The 20,408-nt window shown below is 50.2% G+C and overlaps 1 protein-coding gene across 4 annotated transcripts in view; it reads right to left on the bottom strand.

The window, feature by feature from the left end:
* Positions 1–3,338: 3,338 nt before the first annotated feature.
* Positions 3,339–20,408, bottom strand: part of DSTYK (dual serine/threonine and tyrosine protein kinase) — a 61,309-nt gene continuing 44,239 nt past the window's right edge. For all 4 annotated transcript variants that reach the window (XM_002717566.6, XM_008268524.5, XM_089312099.1 and 1 more), the window contains 10 exons: positions 17,665–17,897; positions 16,828–16,911; positions 16,012–16,188; positions 14,640–14,769; positions 14,125–14,281; positions 13,543–13,675; positions 11,941–12,054; positions 9,588–9,702; positions 8,333–8,467; positions 3,339–7,308 (listed from right to left, as the gene is read on the bottom strand). In XM_002717566.6, coding sequence (XP_002717612.1) covers positions 7,121–7,308; positions 8,333–8,467; positions 9,588–9,702; positions 11,941–12,054; positions 13,543–13,675; positions 14,125–14,281; positions 14,640–14,769; positions 16,012–16,188; positions 16,828–16,911; positions 17,665–17,897 — 1,466 coding nt within the window. In that variant the 3' untranslated portion in view covers positions 3,339–7,120. The remainder of the gene's footprint in view (positions 7,309–8,332; positions 8,468–9,587; positions 9,703–11,940; positions 12,055–13,542; positions 13,676–14,124; positions 14,282–14,639; positions 14,770–16,011; positions 16,189–16,827; positions 16,912–17,664; positions 17,898–20,408) is intronic.

The following is a 20,408-nucleotide window of genomic DNA, read 5'->3' on the forward strand; positions in this document are numbered from 1 at the left end:
AGGAGGCCGGCGTCGTGGCAGCATGCGAGTGCTGGTTTGTGTCCAGGCTGCTCTACTTCTGATCCAGCTCCCTACTAACGTGCCTGAGAAGGCAGTGGAAGATGGCCCAGCTACCAGGGCCCCTGTCACCCATGGGGGAGACCCAGATGGAGCTCTAGGCTCCTGGCTTGGGCCTGGCCAGCCTTAGTCATTGTGGCCATCTGGGGAGTGAACCAGCAGATGGAAGATCTTTTTCAGATAAATAAATTGTTTTATAAAAAGCTGGTAACTTTTCTGTAGGGGAAACACATATATGTGGGGAGCAATCCGGACTGGACTGAGTTACTGGAATTAAGACTTATTCTATGCATCTGCTCTCCCACAATATGGCGCTGGGAGAGAAGTAAACAGCTTCTGCACAGCTGCCTCCAGTTCAACCAATAAACTGTAGGACTTGCTCCTGATTGGAGAGCAGCGTACTCGGCGTGTGGGCAGCCGAGTTGGGATTGGCAGAGGAGGACTATAAAGGAGGAGAGAGACGGCATGAACCAGGAACATCTAAGGGGAACACCTAAGGGAACACCTGTGCAGCCCCCGAGAGAGCCGGCCGGCGGTGTGCCGCTCCCCTGCGGAAGTGGGGAATGTGGCCAGGGGGAACTGCCCTTCCACGGAGGTGGAAGGGATAGTAGCCAACCCGGGAAGAACCAGCAGCAAACCCGGGGAGGGCCGAGCAGATGAAAGAACAGCGCAGGGTCCTGTGTCGTTCCTCCACGAAGAGGGGGAGCGACACATATATTTTTATTTCTTGCGCTCCTCCACAAGGAGATGGTCTATTTATTTCCCCTTCCCAACATTTATTCACTTTTCCAATCTCTTAAAAAAGTAACTGGTCTATTCATGTTTTGTAATTCTTCTCCACAGCGTTTTTGTTACATTTCATTGTCCTAAGAACTTGTCCAGCTGCTTGCGTGGTCCACAAATTACATGGAAAGTTCACATTTTTTGAAATTGTCATCATGGGTCATAACTTATAACCATTTTTTAAAAGATTTATTTATTTTACTTGAAAGTCACAGTTACACACAGAGAGAAGGAGAGGCAGAGAGAGAGAGAGGTCATCCATCTGCTGGTTCACTCCCCAACTGGCCGCAACTGCCAGAGCTGTGCTAATCTGAAGCCAGAAGCCAGGAGCTTCTTCTGGGTCTCCCACATGGGTGCGGGTGCCCAAGAACTTGGGCCATCTTCTACTGCTTCCCCAGGCCATAGTAGAGAGCTGGATCGGAAGAAGAGTAGCCAGGACTCGAACTGGCATCCATATGGGATGCTGGCACTGCAGGCGGGGGCTCTACCCGCTACGCCACAGCACCAGCCCCTATAACCACCACTATGCCAAGCACCAGCCCCTATAACCATGTTCTATTTGCAATACTGAATAGTAAACAATAACTTTTAGGAACTGGAGGCAGATACTGCTCAGTGAAGTGTCTCAGGGTAACTACACGGTTCCAGCCTGGAACCCGAGCAGCTCCGCCCACTTCCAGAGCCTGGGTCTTCACCCCAGCCCAGCATTCCACCCCTCCTCCACCCTCGTCAGGGCCTCTGGGATTCCACACATAGATAGGCCCTGACAGCCTGTTCCTGGACACTTGGGCCTCCTTGTTATTGATCTGCCGGGGAAGCCATGCTCAGAAAACGGGGGGAAAGGAAGAGGACTGGGTTGTAGGGCTGCACAGCATCCCATGGTGTAAGTACTGTCCCACAACCTTCCTCCATCACCAAATTTAATGTTGCCTCCAACGCTTCGGTATCACAAATACGACGCAATAAGCATCTGTATCTAACTTTGCGTACTTGGACAAACATTTCTATAGAAAGGGACAAGTCGCTTCTGGGGCAGAGGAGTCCTCCCGAGTGGGGTAGAAGAGGCCGGCGGAGAACTGTCTGGTGCCCCCGTGTCTCGCGCCCATCTGTTCTGAAGGCTGCAGGAACAGGGCACCGTCCAAGAAGCAGCGAGCAGCCCTTACCAGGCACCGACTTTGCCCACGTGTTGATCTTGCACTTCCAGACTTCACAAATGGGAGAAACACATGCTTGTTAAATTTACAACTGTCTGTGGTATCTTGTTAACAGCAGGAACACACTAGGACAGGTGAATACCCAGTTTTATCAAAACTAGTCATCGAGGCTGCCGCTGTGGCGTAGTGGGTTAAGCTGGCGCCTGCAGTGCTGGCATCCCATATGGGGACTAGTTCGCATCCAGGTTGCTCCACTTCCAATCCAGCTCCCTGATAATGTGCCTGGGAAAGCAGTGGAAGATGGCCCAGGTGCTTGGGCCCCTGCACCCGCATGGGGGACCCGGAGGAAGCCCTTGGCTCCTGGTTTCAGATTGGCCTAGCTCTGGCTGTTGTGGCCATTTGGGGAGTGAACCAACGATGGAAGACTTCTCTCTCTGACTCTCCCCCTCCCTTTCTCTCTAACTCTGCCTTTCAAATAAATAAATAAATCTTTAGACTCTACTAAGGAACCGGCCATCCCCAGAGGGCCAGGATGTGCCAGGAGAACCGCACTCAAAGGAGGCTTTTCAGGTAGCAGGATCGTGCTACAGGGAGAAATTCTGAAGCTGGTCTCTCCCCACGGAGCCACAGCCGACACAGGAAGGCACCCACATTGCCGTACTCAAGGGCAAGCCTGCGGAGGGATGTGTTCTTGCAAATCCATGCTCAGTCTGAAAGTGCGCACACGGGCTATTTTTCCCAAGCTAACCACCGTGGGGGAGGAGGCCAACACCAGGATGATTTCGGGTCTATGCACACAGGGTAGGGCCTATTTTAATGGTGAAGGGTGGCTAGAAAGGCTAGAGTTAGTGTTGTTCCCGAGCACCTCCTCTGCCGTGTAGGAGCAGGCGGAGAACCATGAGGCAGCCCTCAGCGTGCCGCAGCCTCACAGACACAGCGAGGGCGTAAGATGTGCTGCCATCTCCTGGCCAAGCTGGCGTGGCAGCGGAGCCCCAGGCAGGGGCAGGATGCTTCACGTGATGAGGTGATCAGTGACAGCAAAATGAACAGATGAGCGGGGAGAGGCCCGCTGCACGCCGACCTCCCCTGGTCACCGCGGATGGCGCTGCCCTCTTCCCTGAGGTCTGCGCTCCCTGTCCCCTGCCCCACCTTCCGCTGGTGGCACACAGGGGCCGGGAGCGATGTCAGGGCTGGGGAAGGTTCCTGACAGTGGAGAAACATGTTTCGTCGCTCTCCTGAGGTCACAGAAAGACATCAGACTACTTACCAGTCCTGCTCGAAGATGGATGAGGGGGTCCTGTTATATGGGCAGTGACATAAAGGAGACCCAAAGCCAAACAGGTGTAAACCTAAAACGTTAATGTAATCTTTATTATATACGGCACATCTGGTATTTATGCATCCTAACAGGTAGATAGAATATTCTACAAAAGGAAACCCAGCCATCCAACATTTCTCTAACCAGACTTGACCCATAGTTGCATCTCGGAATTAGCGTGGCCCTGCTGTAACAGTATCATGGGAAGAACCATGTTGCCCAAGAAAGGAGAAAAGTACAAATACTAGAGTTTGTGCCAAAGTAATTTTCTTTTGTTATTGCACTTTTATTCTACATACTTAGTATGTTACAATTTAACACTGTAATAAACATTAGTGCTTTAAAACAAATAAAAACCATTACATGAAGACAAAAGACAGTAAGCTGTCCAGACTGATTTTGGGCAAGCTGGCCTCCCCGATGCTGGCTGTCCTACCCAGGATCTGTGACCACTCAACTGGACTAGATGTTAACAAAGCAGTGAAGTTAGAAGGAAACCTGTTTCAAGAACAGTAGTGCTACAGGGGGTTGCAAAATGCGTGTCTCGAGACCACCCTGTCCTTCCCCACTTGAACAGTGCACTAGCTCTTACACCACACCCATAGTTATGACTTTTTTATTTAAAGAAAAAAAAAAAACAACCCTGGTTATTTGATCCAGCAAATCCAAAAAGCAAGCTTTGGAAACTCAAAGGAAACAACTACTCTTTTGGCAGCCACTCTTCCGGGGCTGTCACTCCTGCTCTGGTGCTGCAGGGAGGAGGGATGTCTCACAAACGGAGTAGCGGAGCACGCTGCCCCTCCGGAGCCAGGCCAGGGGGTGCCCGTCCTCACCAGTCCCGCTGGGCTTCTCAAAGCTAAAGTGTCATTCAGTGCAGCTGTCACCTCGCAGCCCTGCCACCCTGAGCCACTTTTCCCATCAGGAAAAATTTTCCAAATCCTCTCTGGCTGCTCAGGCAGATACAAACAGGCATTGGAGAGCTGACGGCTACGAGCCCATCCTCCCACTCCCGCCTGCAGTGGGAACGCATCCCTTCCTCCACTGTTTCCTTGGGTCCTAGTGTTCCAAGTTACGGGGAGCTGCGCCTGGGCTCCATCCCCTTAAAGTTGATGGAGTCAGAAGCGACTCTCTTTGGTCTGAGAACAATGAGCAGTGCCCCTCCCCAGAGAAGTGAAAGGCCTGCTCCTTAGTGAGCCCCTGTCTGCAGAGGAGCACGGAGGACAGGGCATGCCCTTGGAGTCCCTCATCTCCCAGCGAGCAGTCCTCAACCCAGCCAGACTGACCCAAGGCCCAGGGCGGGCCGCAGCAAGGCGCCTTTCCACTGCCGCCTCCCTCTCAGTCCTGAAGCTGAGGTTTTGAGGGGCCAGACTGCAAGTCCAATACAAATCAGCAGGCCACGCACGGTTCCTGGGCCGCAGTAAACTGCCTTCACAAAGTCCACCTGAGGGACAGAACGCAGTCCGGGGAGTTCTTTCATGCCACGCCTCCTCCCTCAGCTACAATCCCCCATATCACCCAGGAGCACCTGTGACCAAAGCTGGAGGTCAACTCTCAGGATATCCGCCATGCTGAATGCTCTCCAGCCCCGGTGCCACCAGACTTCTGAATACCTAGTGTGAACCCAAGCAATCTTCCATACAGTACATGTCACGGCATCCCATCACTTTAACGACGATGGGTGCCATGGAACAGAGTCCATGATTAGCTGACAATGTTACAAAATAAAAGTAAAGTATACAATGATACACACACAAATTCTCCCACTCAGCCTGCTGAGTATTTAAATAACACCCCCAAATGTCCATATGTGGGCTCTGGCTGGCCTGGAGACTTTGCATCTTCTGTCAGAACACGTTTTTAAAATGAATGGTGAGGGTAAAACAACTGCTTGGCGTGAGAGCCACCCCTCAAGGGACCAAAACCATAGGGCAGGGCCAGAAAACCAGTATGTAAGAGCAAAGGGGGTGGGGTGGGACAGACACAGGAAGAGGACCCTGGGGGTGAAAGATGGACTCTCTCGTGGGTGGGGTGTGAGCTAGGACTTCAGAGAATGTTGGGAATGTGGTCTCCCAGAGGGAAGCAGAAACTCCTGATTAGAGCAAGAGTTGGAGAGTCTGGAAAAGCCAGCCATGTGAGCCCTCTCTAGAATTCCATAGAGAACAGACTTAACAGAGACCACTCACCTCTCTTGACACTAGCCCTCCAGGAAGCCCTGTCCCAGGCCCCAGGGGGGCAAGGCGTTCACGCAGAGAACAGGCTGGAACAGGCTGACCAGAAGGGAAGCTAAGGAGCTGTTAAGCATTCTAAGGCTGAAGGCTACAGCACCCAAAGCCACAGGGCCAGTCACTCCCTGGCTTGCAAACAAAACAAGAGTTAGCAATAGCACGGGTTTGCTGGGTGGCAAGTGTTTAGGGGGGCCACTGGCCTCAAGCTCAAGGCGATCAGAATCAGAGCTCAGGAGAGCCAAAGAATTAAAACTGAACTTTAAAAGTCACACAAGCATCGTTTTGCAGACTCCTTGTCTCAGTCACCTAGGGAAGCCCAGCAGCAAAGGAGCCATTCAGGGCGCACGCCTCTCTGAGGACCTGTTTCCCACAATCAGGAGCAGGCCCAGGGGCCAGAGCACAGCTGGGGGTGGCGTGGGGGCTCCCTTCCTCTGCCCACAAGCAGGACTTCCACCCCACCCGTACAGCAGACCCCCACCTCCCACCTGGAAGGGAGGGGCTGTCAGACACTGACATACAGCAGCAGAGGTGCTATTCCTAGCTAGTCATACTTCTCCTAACAGATTACAGTTAAAATAAGGTAAGAGGGGCAAGTTGCAGAAGAAATCTTGGTTAGAACTCTTACTGATCAAGGCTTAAAAACATCAGTGTGTTAGACTCAGAAAAGAAGTGTTTCTGATTTGTTAAGTTTTCAAAGGAAGCCGGGGCCCCTCCCGTGGGTTGTTCACGGCTCACGTCCCACGGCTCACGCTGCTCTCGGGTCTGCCCTGCCTGCTCACTCTGAAGTACCATGATACGCAAGCTTTCCATCTCGAGATCACAAAGAGGGGGTGAGATCCAAGGGCAGAAGACCAGATTCTGCTCTCAGGTTAGCAGTAACTCAGAATCCCATAGCTTATATTTCTATACATACATATGCACACAATGTTTTTTCTTTTTGTTTTTGTGGCCTCTTGGTGACGTAACAGTGAACCCCTCCCCCAGAAACCAGGGATCTGAGGCCCTGCAAATGTAAACACTGGCGGCACGAGGAGCAGGCAGCTTTGTTTGCACCTCTGACCACTGCAGCCACAATCCCTGGTTGTGGACAGCAGCAACCAGGCCTCTGTAAGGTACCTGGGCCCCACATTCCCCACAGTGCTGAACTCAGCTCAGCTGTCTGGGGCTCCTGACCACTGGGCAGAATCCGACCATTCCTAGCTGGAGCTGGAATCATGTCAACAAGTTTTAAATACTACTGCCGCTGCCGCTGCTGTGCCCGGCTCGTGGTCTTACACACGGATACAGTGAGTACACAATGGAACCTTCGTCTCCTCCTCGGTTCTGAGGCCAGACCGCCACATTCTTCAGCCTTCACACATCTGAGACAATCTTCTGAGGAAGGGATGGCTTGGGACTCCACTGAACTGCTGACTGCCCCCAACAGCCATCCGGCTCTTCGCCGTCCAGGGGTCCTCTCCGCTGGGGAAGGCCTCTAGCTGCCCAGCAGGTACCAATTCCTTCCTAATGCACAAATGTCAAATTCTCCCCGTGGCCACAAGCTGAGGGGGGAAGGAACAGAGCGGAAAGGGAGGCCTTGGCTCTCAGGTGGAGTCATCTAGTCCCCTGTTTGGCCGTTCGGAACTCGACGTGCAGAGCCGGTCCATGATGCCCTGGAGCATGGGCTGGACGATGCCCAGGAGAGGCCTCTTTGAGGGGTCACCGTCCCAGCAGGCTTCCATCAACTGCCAGCACTCCTCATCAAACACAGGGAGGCGCTCTGGGCGGGCCCCTGGAGAAAGGAGCAGGACAGAAGGTCAGTCAGCGACAGGGGGCCGGCGCAACGGAGCAGCGCACACAGCTCAACGCTGGGATCCTGCAGCAGCGCCCAGGATACTGAGAGGCGCAGTGAGCTCCATCGCAAACCTCCAGGTTAGAGTCCAACAGCAACAGGGCTGAAAAGCCGGAACACACTGGCATTGCAAGTAGGAAATTCAGAATTTTAGAGGAAAAAGCCTTCTTGAGATAGATCAATACACTATTGCCTGGAAGCAATAGTCTGATTTGAATGTCTTTTCTGGGGGCAGGCATTTGGCATAGCAGTTGTAGTATCAGTTAAGATACCACTTGGGGGCCAGTGTTGTGGTACAGAGGGTGAGCCACTGCTCGAGACACAGGCATCCCATATCAGAGTTCAAGTCCCAGCTGTTCTGCTTCTGATCCAGCTTCCTGCTAGTACATCCTGGGCAGGCAGCTGAAGATGGCCAAAGGGCCTCCCCTGTGGAAAACCAGGATGGCGTTCCTAGCTCTTGGTTTTGGATTAGCTCAGGCCCAGCCGTTGCTGCCACTTGGGGAGTGAACCAGTGGATGAAAGATACTGTGCTCTCCTTCTCTCTCTCCCTCTCTATCATTCTGCCTTTCAAACAAACAAACAAAAAAAGGCTACCACTTGGGATGCCTGCATCCCACACCCAGAGTTTGAGTCCCATTTCCACTCCTGAATCCAGATCCTGCTAATGAGCACTCTGGAGGCAGCAGGTGATGGTCCAGAGGGTTGGGTCCTGCCACCCTTATGAGAGACCTGGAATGAGTTCCCAGCTCCTGGCTTTAGTCCAGCCCACTCCTGGCTGTTGTAGGCAGGTAGGCAGTAAACCAGAGATGGGAGATCTCTCTTTTCTGTTTGCTTTTCAAATAAATAAAATTAATTAGTTAGCTCATGGATTGCACAACAGCTTACACACGCATGCGGAGTGCCCCCAGTGCAGTGCCAGGGCCTTACGGGAGGGTCAGCACAAAGCAGTGCTTGCGGCTCTTACCTTTCCGCACGTTGTTCCAGAGGTGGTCCTTGCTTGCACACCTCTCAAACGCCTCAGGGAGCTTGACAGAGCCTGAGCAGATATACCAGAAAAGAATCCCAAAAGCGTAGACATCCACGGAATTGTCATACTTCCCTGGAGCAGGAGGAGATGGAAAGCGGTGAGCAGGGAGAGGGAGGCAGCAGCACCACCCGCCCAGCTGCAGGGCTCTGCGAGCTTCTTCCTAAAGCTGCCAACGTCCACTGTGTCTCCCTAAACCCCGCCTGGGAGGTGGGGCACATCTGCAACAGTCGGGGACTTTTGTTCATGGAAAAAATGGAATTAAAAGATAATTTTACTTTGGTGCAAAAAATTTTGAAATCCATGCCTAGTTTTTTCAAAACACACATTTTCCACGAACTTTTGGAAAACACCTTATAGGCATGGACTTCTAACCTCTTCTGCACTGAGATAAACTTATCAGTTAATTCCACCTGCCAGTAACTTTTTAAAGTCCCCTCATACATCATACAGTATTTAATTTAACACTTAATTGCACATTGTCTTTGTCATATACTACCTCCAAATTATTTTAGTGTTATCTGTCATAATATATCTCCATGTAATTTTAAGTTCTTTAATGTGAGAGGACAACTATTCAGTAAGGAGTTATCCAATCAATAGTCCACAGCAGCCAGCATTGTGGCACAGCAGGTTAACCCCTGCTTGTAACGCTGGCATCCCATGTTGGGATGCCAATTCAAGTCCCCACTGCTCTGCTTCTGATCCAGCTTCCTGCTAACGCTCCTGGGAAGGCAACGGATGAATGGCCCAAGTGCTTGGGCCTGCGCCACCCATGTGGGCGACCAGGAGGAATTTCCTGGCTCCTGACTTTAGCTTGGCCCAGACCTGGCTGTTGCAGCCATTTGGGGAGTGAGTCACTAGATCAAAGATCTCTCTCATTCTCTTTCCCCATCTCTGTCTCTCCCTCTCTTGCTCTGCCTTTCAAATAAATAAATAAATCTTTGAAAAATTTTTACAATTAAATAATTGGCTGATTATGGCAATGATGTGCTGATCACCCAGAGAAAAACCCAAAAGAAAATTTAGTGACCCTCATTTGGGTCTCTTTCACTCTTTTACCCACTTCTTCACTTTTCCCCATTTGCCTGAGGTTCCCCCTGTCTGGTTTCTCCCTGGCCTGTGGGAGACCTGCAGGTAGTTACTTGTGGATACTACTTAGCACTCAAACCCGCTGCCCCGAATCCAGCCTCACCTGTGAAGAGCTCGGGGGCCATGTGGATCGGTGTCCCCACAATGCTGCCCGACATCATGGCCTCTGGCTTGCAGAATCCTAGGTCGGTGATCTTGGCCCGGTTCTGCTTGTCCAGCTGCCAACAAAGCAGGATGAGAGTCACCGCTTCTGATCCCGCACGCAGCGCTCTGTTGGGCACCCACGTCCAGAGCAGAGTCGTTCTCACCGACCCCGGCTTCCAACCTCCCTGCCTCCACTTCAATCCCGTGATAGCCTCTTCCCCATATGGTGGGCAACCTGACAGCACTGATGTCTTTGTCTTTCTCTCTCTCTTTGTACACCACATCACTTATTACATGAAATTTTTTTACAATACAAACTAAAAAAAATACAGAAATGCAATCTATGAAATCAGCTAAATGCAGAATGGTTGCTTTCGCTCTCTTCAAGAGGCCATTTCCCCCACTTCAATCAAATAACAAGAACAGGTAGAAACGGCCAGTCATTAGCTTCCCACTTTTGCCTGGAGATGATGATATAAATGCATTTCAGAGACAGTGTCCTCCACCTCCGTGTCCGCAGCCCTGAGCGTGCTGTGTGGCACATGCCGGGATCCTCGTGAACCTCTGAAGAAGGCAGGCAGAGGCCCAGGAGGGACACCGAGGAAAGGGCAGTGCTGGCCAAGGCATCCCCTGGAGCCCCCGTGGCTCTCCCCACACGGCCCAGGAAAATACATCTGTCCCATTTGGCTGCTGCTCCCTACCATTTCAGGGAGATTTTTCTCTTTTCTCAAACTGCTGTCAACTTAATATGCTGTTTAAGTGTTTCCAGAAACACCTTAAGGATGCTCTATGTCAAAAGATTCTTGATAACTTAGATAATAGGACTGTGAGCCCATGGCCTTACTTTTTTAGCTGCAGGCACCCAGCTCAGCTCTCATCCCACATCTCTGATCAAACCTTAGGCAACAGCAATACCTGGACTCCCCCCAAATATCAATGTCATAAAAACAAAAAAGGTAAGGAAAACTATTGTAGATTAAAGGATATTGAAGAAACACGACCACATGGAGCGGGCATCTCCCCTAGCAGTTGAGATCTCGCATCCCACACTGGTGTGCCTGGGATCCTTCTTGCTAATGCCGACCCACAGGTCCCTGCCACCACGGGGGAAACCTGATTGGGTTCCTGGCTCCCAGCGCTGTTGCAGGCATTTGGGGTGTTACCTAGTGGATGGGAGCTCTCTGTCTACTGTAGCTTGCTTTCTCTCTCTGCCTCTCAAATAACCAAATTCTTAAAAAAATTTACAAAGAGAACATGGCAACAAAACACATTGTATGATCCTTGGATTGGGTCCTGGATCAAAAAGACAACATTTAGGACAATGGAATGCAATTGGGATAATTGGAAAACAGTAATACAGATTTCATGTTAAGTAACTATATTGTACCAATGTTAAATTTGAGTGTGATATGACATTTTAGCTTTATAGAAGAATGCCCTTTTTTCTTAGCAAATACATACTTAAGTACTTAAAAATGAAGTGCTGGGGCCAGCACTGTGGCACAGCAGGTTAAAGCCCCAGCCTGCAGCACTGGCCATCCCACACTGGTGCTGGGATACATCCCAGCTGCTCCACTTCCGATCCAGCTCCCTATTAACGTGCCTGGGAAAGCAGCGGAGGACGGCCCAAATCCTTGGGCCCTTGCACCCACATGGGAGACCTGCAAGAAGCTCCTGGCTCCTGGCTCCTGGCTTCAGAACAGTTCAGCTCCGGCCATTGCAGCCATTTGTGGAGTGAAACAGCAACTGGAAGATCCCTCTCTCTCTCTCTGTCTCTACCTCTCTCTTTCAAATACATAATAATAATAAAAAAAATAAAGTCAGGTTTCATAAAATCAAATTTCCACATCACCATTTATTAGTTTTGTGAACCAAAACGATTTGAAATAAATGAAGTGTTATCCGCAACTGACCATCGTACAATTCAGGAGAAGAGCAAGGTAAGTGTGAGTGTGTGTGAGTGTGAGTGTGAGTGTGTGTGCACATGTGTGCCTGCCAGTTTACACAGTGAGAAGGAGAGAGTGTGAGCACTCTGGGAAAGAGGTATAAATGTGGATGACGGGTATATGAAGCTCCATTGCACCACTATTTGCACTTTTCTATAGGTTTAAAATTTTTCAAACAGTATAGGGGACAAAAACCTCAAGCAATAAAAGCTGGGTCTATGTTGAAACGCGTCCCGTCACTTAAAGTTCAAGGTCCCATCTGTCCCGTCTGCTGCTCACTGCTCTTCCTCTGGACTTCTCTTCTGTGTACGTGTACCCTCCAGAAGGCCACTCGGTCCCGGGGAAGGGGAAACAGCGCCTTCTTACCAGCACATTTTTCAGTTTGATGTCACGATGGACGAGTCCCTGGCTGTGCAGGAAGCGGATGCCCTCCACCACATCCAGTGCTATCTGCAACCGCGTCTCCAGGGTCAGCCCAGCCTTGGGGAAACAAAAGAGCTCACTGGCCACAGGCAGGGCAGCTCCTCAGCCGGATCTGCCTGAGCAACTGAGGCTTCCTTCCGTGGGAACTAAAGAGAGCACTCAGAGGCACAGGAGGATGGGACAGTGAGTGTGGAGAAAGGGGAAGAGGGAAGCAGAGGAAAAGCACGGAGGAGCAAGCTGTAGCGGAGGCAAAGCCAGAGCCAGGTGAGCAACCTCAGGTGTGACTGGGAGAGGCGCAGGCAGACAACAGAAAGCAGGCGCTCATTTCTAACTTCTGAATGGACTCTGGAGCTGCCCTGGGACCCAGGGCAGACTCCACGCTGCTTCACAGGCCTGGTTAACCCGACTTCGGCTATGGATCTGGATACCAGCATCACTCCCATCACTTTAGTTCAGGGTCTCTCGGGTTCTGGAAAATGCTCCCTCCCTCTCAGAGGACGCTCTGCAGGGGCTGTGAAACAGCATCAGACTGTGCTGCACCCTGCTCCTCCAGGAGGAAGCGGGGAAGCTACCTGGAGTGTTCGTGACTCCTGGAAGCTTGCGTGGCACAAGAGGGCTCTGTGAGAAGGGACCCTCCTGGAGTGGGAGGGCAGCCTCTGCCTGCTCCTCAGCTCCAGTGTAGGAAAGAGGCAAAAGGAACCTTTCCAATCCCCTGTGGTACCTTTTTTCATACAAGGGGAACTTCATTTCCAGCTCAAGGCTTCCCGTCACACAAATAAATCCTGCAGCAGCACATAGCAGTTCATAAAGAATCAAGATCATCTCAGTGATGTCCGCTCCAAACCTCACTGGGGCCCAGGTCAGAACGTACACTGTGCAGCCTCTCACTACCTACGACACAACGTGAGTTCTACAGCAGCGCCTGCGTAATTCTACAGCCTGTGTCACAGGCTCCCCACGTCTCTCTGTACATCACCTCCCGCCACTCCCCACTCAGGCCATCTGGCTCCAGCAGGCCCAGGGTCCTTACTGTCGTCAAACACCTCTGGCCCGGTACAACCTCTTCCTTCCAAATGCTACTTCCAAACATGTAGGTCAAGCTCAGACTCCAGCCTTCGTGAAACAGTCACTGACAACAGTTCTCCTAAAAGCTCGTGGCAACAACAATTTTCGACATCCTGTAATGGCGCCTACCACAGGGCCTTGTACAAAGTAGTCACTAATAAATATTTGTTGAAGAAATGACCAAAACTGCCTTTCTCCACTGAAAGCAGGAAAGATGGAGGATCAGAGCTGCAGGAAGGCTGTCTGTGCTCCGAGGAGCCTCGGTGTTTAGCACCACCGCGGAGGGCCGAGGGGAGAGTGACAGGATTCCAAATGTGCGCTGGGGCAAATGTCGGTGGGAAGCAAATGCAGTAAGATCTAGTGACTCCAACCAGATCTTACAAAAGCAAGAAGCTCTGATCAGACAGGAACTGGTGAAAGGCAGGGGGCAGCCATGGCTCCGGCTCCTGGCTGGACCTTGCTGGCCCCGCCTCACCTCACCTTCAGCCCCGTGTAGAGGTCCCGGTGCAGTCGCTCCATGATGAGCAGCACAGCGATGCTGGAGCCCCCGCCGTAGTTATAGTCGATGACGGAGCCATGGAGATCCACCAAGCGCTCATGCTTTGGCAGAGACCTGTGGCGAGGAGAGAGGTCTGGGCTGCAGTGTCCGGGCACTAATCCTCACAGCAGGCTAGGCAGCAGGAGGAGGAAGTAACCTCAAGGGCATGCTTAGCCCAGGTGCAGTGGCCGGGACCCTGAGTGCAGACTGAGGGCCCGAGGATCAGCCTCTCCACTGAGGACAAAGAATCACAGAATCTAAAAAGAGACCAGCCTTAACAACTGAAGATGACACTCAAATGGAATGATGGGTCTGAGAAAGTAGGACGGCGGGGAACGTGCAAAGACAGTGAAGGCCTTGAAGGGAATACATGTCTGAGCCAGACACAGAAATACTGGTCCATGGCGTTTGTGAGACCGAGGTATGGAGAGAAGGCGCGTGCTCCAACTCCCGGTACAAAACTTAGGCCAGGCTTCGAACCTCCTTGGATCTTTCCCACAGAGACAAGCGAGGCCAAGACCCACCTCATGTAGTGAAACTCCAAAGCCAGATCATTCCAGTGCTTCTCATCTGGAGGCACAACTGACTTGAGGGCACAAGGGAAGTGCCCGCCCCAGCTGTCACACAGGTACACCACACCATACTGGCCCCGGCCCAGCTCCTGGCCCAGTTTAGGTTTACCTGTAAGGCAGAGACAGTGATAAGGCGGGAGAGACGGAACTTGCTGGGAAACCTTAGTAACGCTCCTAGATGTGAATCTGCCTGGACGCCATGGAGTTATGATTATGCCCGGGGAAGAAACTGGTGGCACCATAAGCCAGCGGCAAGTGCCTAACTAGTTTAACTTACACCATCTTTGATGGCATTTTTGGAACTATATAAACCAAACAGGTTTTAGGAATTCAAAACACATCGGAAAGTGTTTAAGCGACTATGCAAGGAAGCAGCTGTAGACACTGGGATCCTCCAAATTTGGACATAAGAATATCAGGCACCCGGGACCTTCCTCCAATTCACTTTGGGTGAAGCAAGGACTCACGATGCAGCAAAACATCCTGTAAGGAACGGCTCTCCAGAGAAAGGCGGGCCAGGCGGGGGGCGTGGTCCTTCCGAACCTTCAGCCAGAGATCCTCGGTTTTCTCCAGGCGGCCAGAGTGGCCAGCTTCCAGCTGGGAGGGAAACAGGAAGAAAAAAAATGATTTTCAAGTCCCTAGCTTTGGCTCCCCCACCTGTTTTATAGGAATAATGTTTACCACAGATGGATAATTGTGAGAATTAAATCGGATGCATGTAAAAATATTTAGCACATAGCAGACTCTCAACAAAATAACTTTTCCTCTTGGATGAATAATCACATCTGTACACATACATATACATACACAAACATACACACACACACACACAGCCCAAGCAGATAAGCAGATGCCACATAATTAGAAGCTACTATTTAAGGTGGAAAGTCATTGCTTTCAGTCATTCATTCCCAAAATACTAAATAAACATGTATACTAAATAAACGTGTATATAATTCCTACTCCTGGGGAGGCTGTTGTGGCTCAGAGGGCCAAGCTGCACCTGGGAAATCTCCATCCCACACTGGTGTCCTGCCTGCTTCTGACCCAGCTTCCTGATAATGAACACCCTGAGAGGTAGCAGGTTCCTGACACCCACGTGGGAGACCTGGATGGAGGTTTTGGCTCCTGGCTTCAGCTTGGCCTAATCCCAGCTGTTGTGGGCATTTGAGGAGTAAGCCAATGGATGGAAGATCTCTTTCTCTCTTTGTCACTTTGCCTTTCAAACAAATTAAACTTAAAAAACAAATTCAGACTCTCCTATTTCCTTTCCTCACTCTGGGAGAAAGTAACTGAGTTCCCTCCATTCTCCTAGAGCTAAAAATATTCATGTGAAATAGTCATTGATGAAACTCCTGTAATATAATATTATTCTTCAACAGAATAAAAAAGAAAATATACTGAAGATTTTTAAAAAGTATATGATGAAGGGCCATCCCGATGCAGCAGCTGAAGCCACTGCCTGCGATGCCAGCATCTCATATGGGTGCCGTTTCCACTTCGCACCCAGCTCCCTTCTAGCACTCATGGGAAAGCAGAAGACGGCCTAAGTGCTTGGGCCTCTGCACCCATGTGGGAGACTCAGAAGAAGCTCTAGGCTCTTGGCTTCAGTCTGGCCCAGCTCTGGCCGTTGTGGCCATTTGGTGAGTGAACCAGCAGAGGGAAGATTTCTCTCTGTCTCTCCCTCCCTCTCTCTCTGTAACTCTGCCTTATAAAGAAATAAATTCTTTACCAAAAAAGGGAAAAAAACAGTATATGGTGAGCAGGCAGTGGCTGCTCCCCTCTGGCGGAGGCACCTCTCTGCAGGATCCAGCTGTACTGTCTTTCCGGTATACCAACCTGCCGCAAGGAGGCTGCGAACGCCTCGTGAGAACTGTTGAGCCGAGTCCGGAACTGGCTGCAGATGCTCTTGGCCAACTTGGAGGCACTGAGGCTCTCGATGGCTTCCTGGGCCACCTTCCTCTTCCACTCCAGCGTGATGGCAGGTGGGCTGACCCATGTGATGCGCTGGATGATCTGCCAGGGTGCGGACAGTGAGATGGCTGAGAGATCAGAAACGGGAAGCACTACAAAGACCCAACGCCCTTCTTTCTTCTGGGGTACCCACTCATCAGGAGTAAGCTCTGACGACAAGAGCCATATGAAGTCCAAGGTGCCCTCAATTGCATCTACGGCAAAATCAGAACTCAGCCTAGAGGAAAGTATCAAATACGAGACCTGGTCTACGTGCCCACAACCTCAACGCATTACATTCAGTGCCAGTGAGTGTCTGACAGATCACTTTCTGAAGCTAGGAAGTAACGCTACATAGCAGGCAGAGCTAATCCAGAACAGGAGCCACACTCAGGGCTTCTGGCAACAGCAAAGCCTGGTTCTGAGAAAACACTGAGCTTGGGGAGAAGAAATACACAGAAGCTGGTGAGGTAGCCTAATGGCTCCATAAGACATCATTTACACCCCCTACTTATAAGAGCTAAACAGAGTACTTGACTATACAATTGAGAAGGCATACACCAGAAGCCTCCCAGGCAGGTAGCCCAAAACACACGGGTTCCCCGACCATGACAGAAGGTCCTAGAATCTGTCCCTACTGGAGTCACCAGGATTCATGGGAGCCAACAGGGGCTGACAACATGTTTCTCTAAGCAACCCTACCTGCTTGATTTGCTCCCACAGCATCCTTGTAACCGAGGACCCTGAGTGAAACGTGACTTCCACGTGATAGGCGGCGTTTAGGATCTGAAGGAGAACACAGGTGAGAAGATGGCCTGAGCGGAGTGTGCTGCAAACATGTGTACATGATAGTCACTGCGAGAACACCGTCCCGGTCTCAGGGTTTCCAATCTATCTGTCAATATACACAGACTGAACTCGAGCTGCCCATCTGCTTCATAACTGTTTAGGTCCTTTTTCTTCAGCTCCACATGCATGAGCTTCCCTGCGATATTTCAGCTCATCAGCACCTCCCACAGGCAGTGGTCTTGTAACAGGGAAACAAAAATAACATTCAAAGTGGATTGGCAAATAATTGAAAGGGAAGTCTTTTGGAGCCAGCGTTGTGGTACAGCAAGTTAAGCTGCCGCTAACAATGCTGGCATCCCATATCAGTGTGCCAGTCTGAGTCCCAGTTGCCCCACTTTCTGTCAATATTCCTGGGAAAGCAGCAGAGGATGGCCCAAGTGCTTGGGCTCAGCCACCCACATGGGAGACCCAGGTGGAGTTTCTGGTTCCTGGATTCAGCCTGACTCAGCCACAATCATTGTGGCAATTTGGTGAGTGAACCAGCAGACGGAAGATCTCTTTCTCTCTCTTGTCTCTCCCCCTCTCCCTGTTACCCTGCCTTTCAAATAAAAACAAAACAGAACAAACAAACAAAAACTCTTTACAAAAGCAGAAAGAAAGGGTGATCTCTGGCTTATTTGAAGTTTGGCTTGTGTGAGGGCTGTGAGTGCCATCTGGGGTCCGGCCTCCTGACAACCACTCTCCGTGTACCTGTTTGAGATAATTACTGGTGATGTGAACAGAGACGTCCTGAGACTTTTCCAGGCTCTGCAGACACCGTTCCAGGGTTCCGACGAAGCTCTCGCGCAAGTAATCCACTGAGCTGATCAGCTTGTTAGCCACTGCCTGGTTAAGCCGGGAGATGATGAGTTCCTGGATCTGTCGGATGCAGCATTTGATCTCTCTGGTGCCCACTGGTTCTCCGTTTGCAGGGACAATAACATCTATGGGGCAGAGAAACAAGTTAGTCATCCACAGGAGGGGAAGGGGCATCTCCAGAAGTCAGGTGATGCCGGCTACAAAAAGACAGAGCTGGTTGGCGAGTTGCCCCTCGGCACGACCAGGGCCGTGTAACTCTCAGTACTTAAGGCAATACGATCCTGAGAAGCTTCAACCTATCAAAGAAGGGCCTGCTGGTTTTGTTAGCTTTTATGTCATATTTATGGCAGGAGGAGGAATGACACTTATTAAGTACAGTCTATTTGCTAGTTTACAACAAATCTATGTAATAACCAACCTATGTGTGGAATCTAATTCCATCTTTACAACAACTCTGTCAAGTGGGTTTTGCTGGCTATTTTTTATAGACCAGGAAACAACCTCAGAGAGGGGCAGAGTGAACACCAGAAAGGAGACAGTACAGTTAGAGAGTCAGACATTGGCATTTGAATTCAGAGCCCATTGGTTCCAAAGCCTATGATCTATGAAAAACTTCATACTTCCTAGCACAATAGTGAGAAAAGTCCAAGAGTAAGAGATTTATTCTGATCAAATCACTGAACAACTAAAAGGGAATACTCAATTGTTGTTGCCACCATGTCACTATCTTTCAGGGTTAGAAAATCTATTTTGTAAGTTGCCCGGCAAGCTCATGTCTCAGGCCGAGTTTCCTAGACGCAAAGTTCCAGAAGGGATGCACGACCCAGGCATTCCGCTGACGCAGATCCTATGAAGCATCAGCCTTGCCGTAACTAAAGAGGATTCTCTCATCCATGCGGGAGATCCACACTGAGTTTCTGACCCCGGCTTCAGCTTCAGCCCAAGTCTGGGCATTGCGATCATTGTGGAGTGAATGAGTGGATGGGAGTGCTCCCTTTTTTTTTTTTTTTTTTTTTCAGACCTATTGTCATGTTTAATCCCAGTGAGAGTCAAGTTGGGAATTGATAATTTCTTTTTTTACAGAAGATCAGTTTAGTGTACATTAAGTAAGGATTTCAATCGTTTGCTCCCCCATAGAAACACAAAGTGAAATATACTGTTTGAGTACTCGTTATAGCATTAAGCCTCAGTGTACAGCACATTAAGGACAGAGATCCTACATGAGGAGTAAGTGCACAGTGACTCCTGTTGTTGACTTTACAAATTGACACTCCTGTTTATGGCATCAGTAATCTCCCTATGCACCAGTCATGAGTTTCCAAGGCTATGGAAGCCCCTTGAGTTCTCCGACTCTTATCTTGTTTAGACACGGTCATAGTCAAAGTGGAGGTTCTCTCCTCCCTTCAGAGAAAGGCACCTCCCTCTTTGAAGACCTGTTCTTTCCACTGGGATCTCACTCACAGAGATCTTTTTGCCAGAGTGTCTTGGCTTTCCATGCATGAAATACTCTCATGGGCTTTTCAGCCAGATCCGAGTGCCTTTACGGCTGATTCGGGAGTGCTCCCTTTTTAACACTGTCAGTCTCTCTGTGTCTTTCTCCTCTCTCTCTCTTTCTTTCTCTGTCCAAGTTTGTGTGTGTCTGCCTCTCAGCTAACATTCTTATTTATATAAATATAATAACAGAGGTAAGGGACCATAATTAAGTAAGTGATTTTTCTCAGAAAATACTGTTTTAGATTATAAATTTCCTAAAATTAACTTCATATGTAATTATCAATGCTAGACTACCTAAAATGTAATGTACTGGAGTGAAATGAACATTTTGAGATCGACGACTGTATACAGTCCTTGTCTCTTCTGTTGGGGAACAGTGTTTTTCTCTTCATACTATTAGTTGAACTTTTTACTAGGGTAGGGTTAACCTTACAATCATTAAGTAATCTGAGAATAGACCTCTAAGATTTAAGAATGGGAATAGGGGCCGGCGCCGTGGCTCACTAGGCTAATCCTCCGCCTTGCGGCGCCAGCACACCAGGTTCTAATCCCGGTTGGGGCGCCGGATTCTGTCCCGGTTGCCCCTCTTCCAGGCCAGCTCTCTGCTGTGGCCAGGGAGTGCAGTGGAGGATGGCCCAAGTGCTTGGGCCCTGCACCCCATGGGAGACCAGGAGAAGCACCTGGCTTCTGCCATCAGATTAGCGCGGCGGCCATTGGAGGGTGAACCAACGGCAAAGGAAGACCTTTCTCTCTGTCTGTCTCTCTCACTGTCCACTCTGCCTGTCAAAAAAACAAACAAACAAACAAACAAACAAAAAAAAGAATGGGAATAGGAGAGGACAAAGAAGGGTTCAGCATGGGTGGGAGGGAGGAAAGGGTGGGAAGTATCACTATGTTCCTAAATCTGTATATATGAAATACATGAAAATTATATAACTTAAATACATTCTTTAAAAATTAATAAAAAGAGAGCTGGCGCTATGACGTACTGGGTGGGTCCGCAGCCTGCAGTGCCAGCATCACATTAAGGCGCCAGTTTGAGTCCTGGCTGCTCTACTTCCAATCCAGCTCTCTGCTGTGGCCTGGGAAAGCAGTGGAGGTTGGCCCAAGTCCTTGGGCCCTTGCACCCCCGTGGGAGTCCC

The sequence above is a fragment of the Oryctolagus cuniculus genome, chromosome 13 (genome assembly GCF_051225735.1).
Source record: "Oryctolagus cuniculus isolate XC-2025 breed Fujian yellow rabbit chromosome 13, ASM5122573v1, whole genome shotgun sequence".
Classification (NCBI taxonomy): Eukaryota; Metazoa; Chordata; class Mammalia; order Lagomorpha; family Leporidae; genus Oryctolagus; species Oryctolagus cuniculus.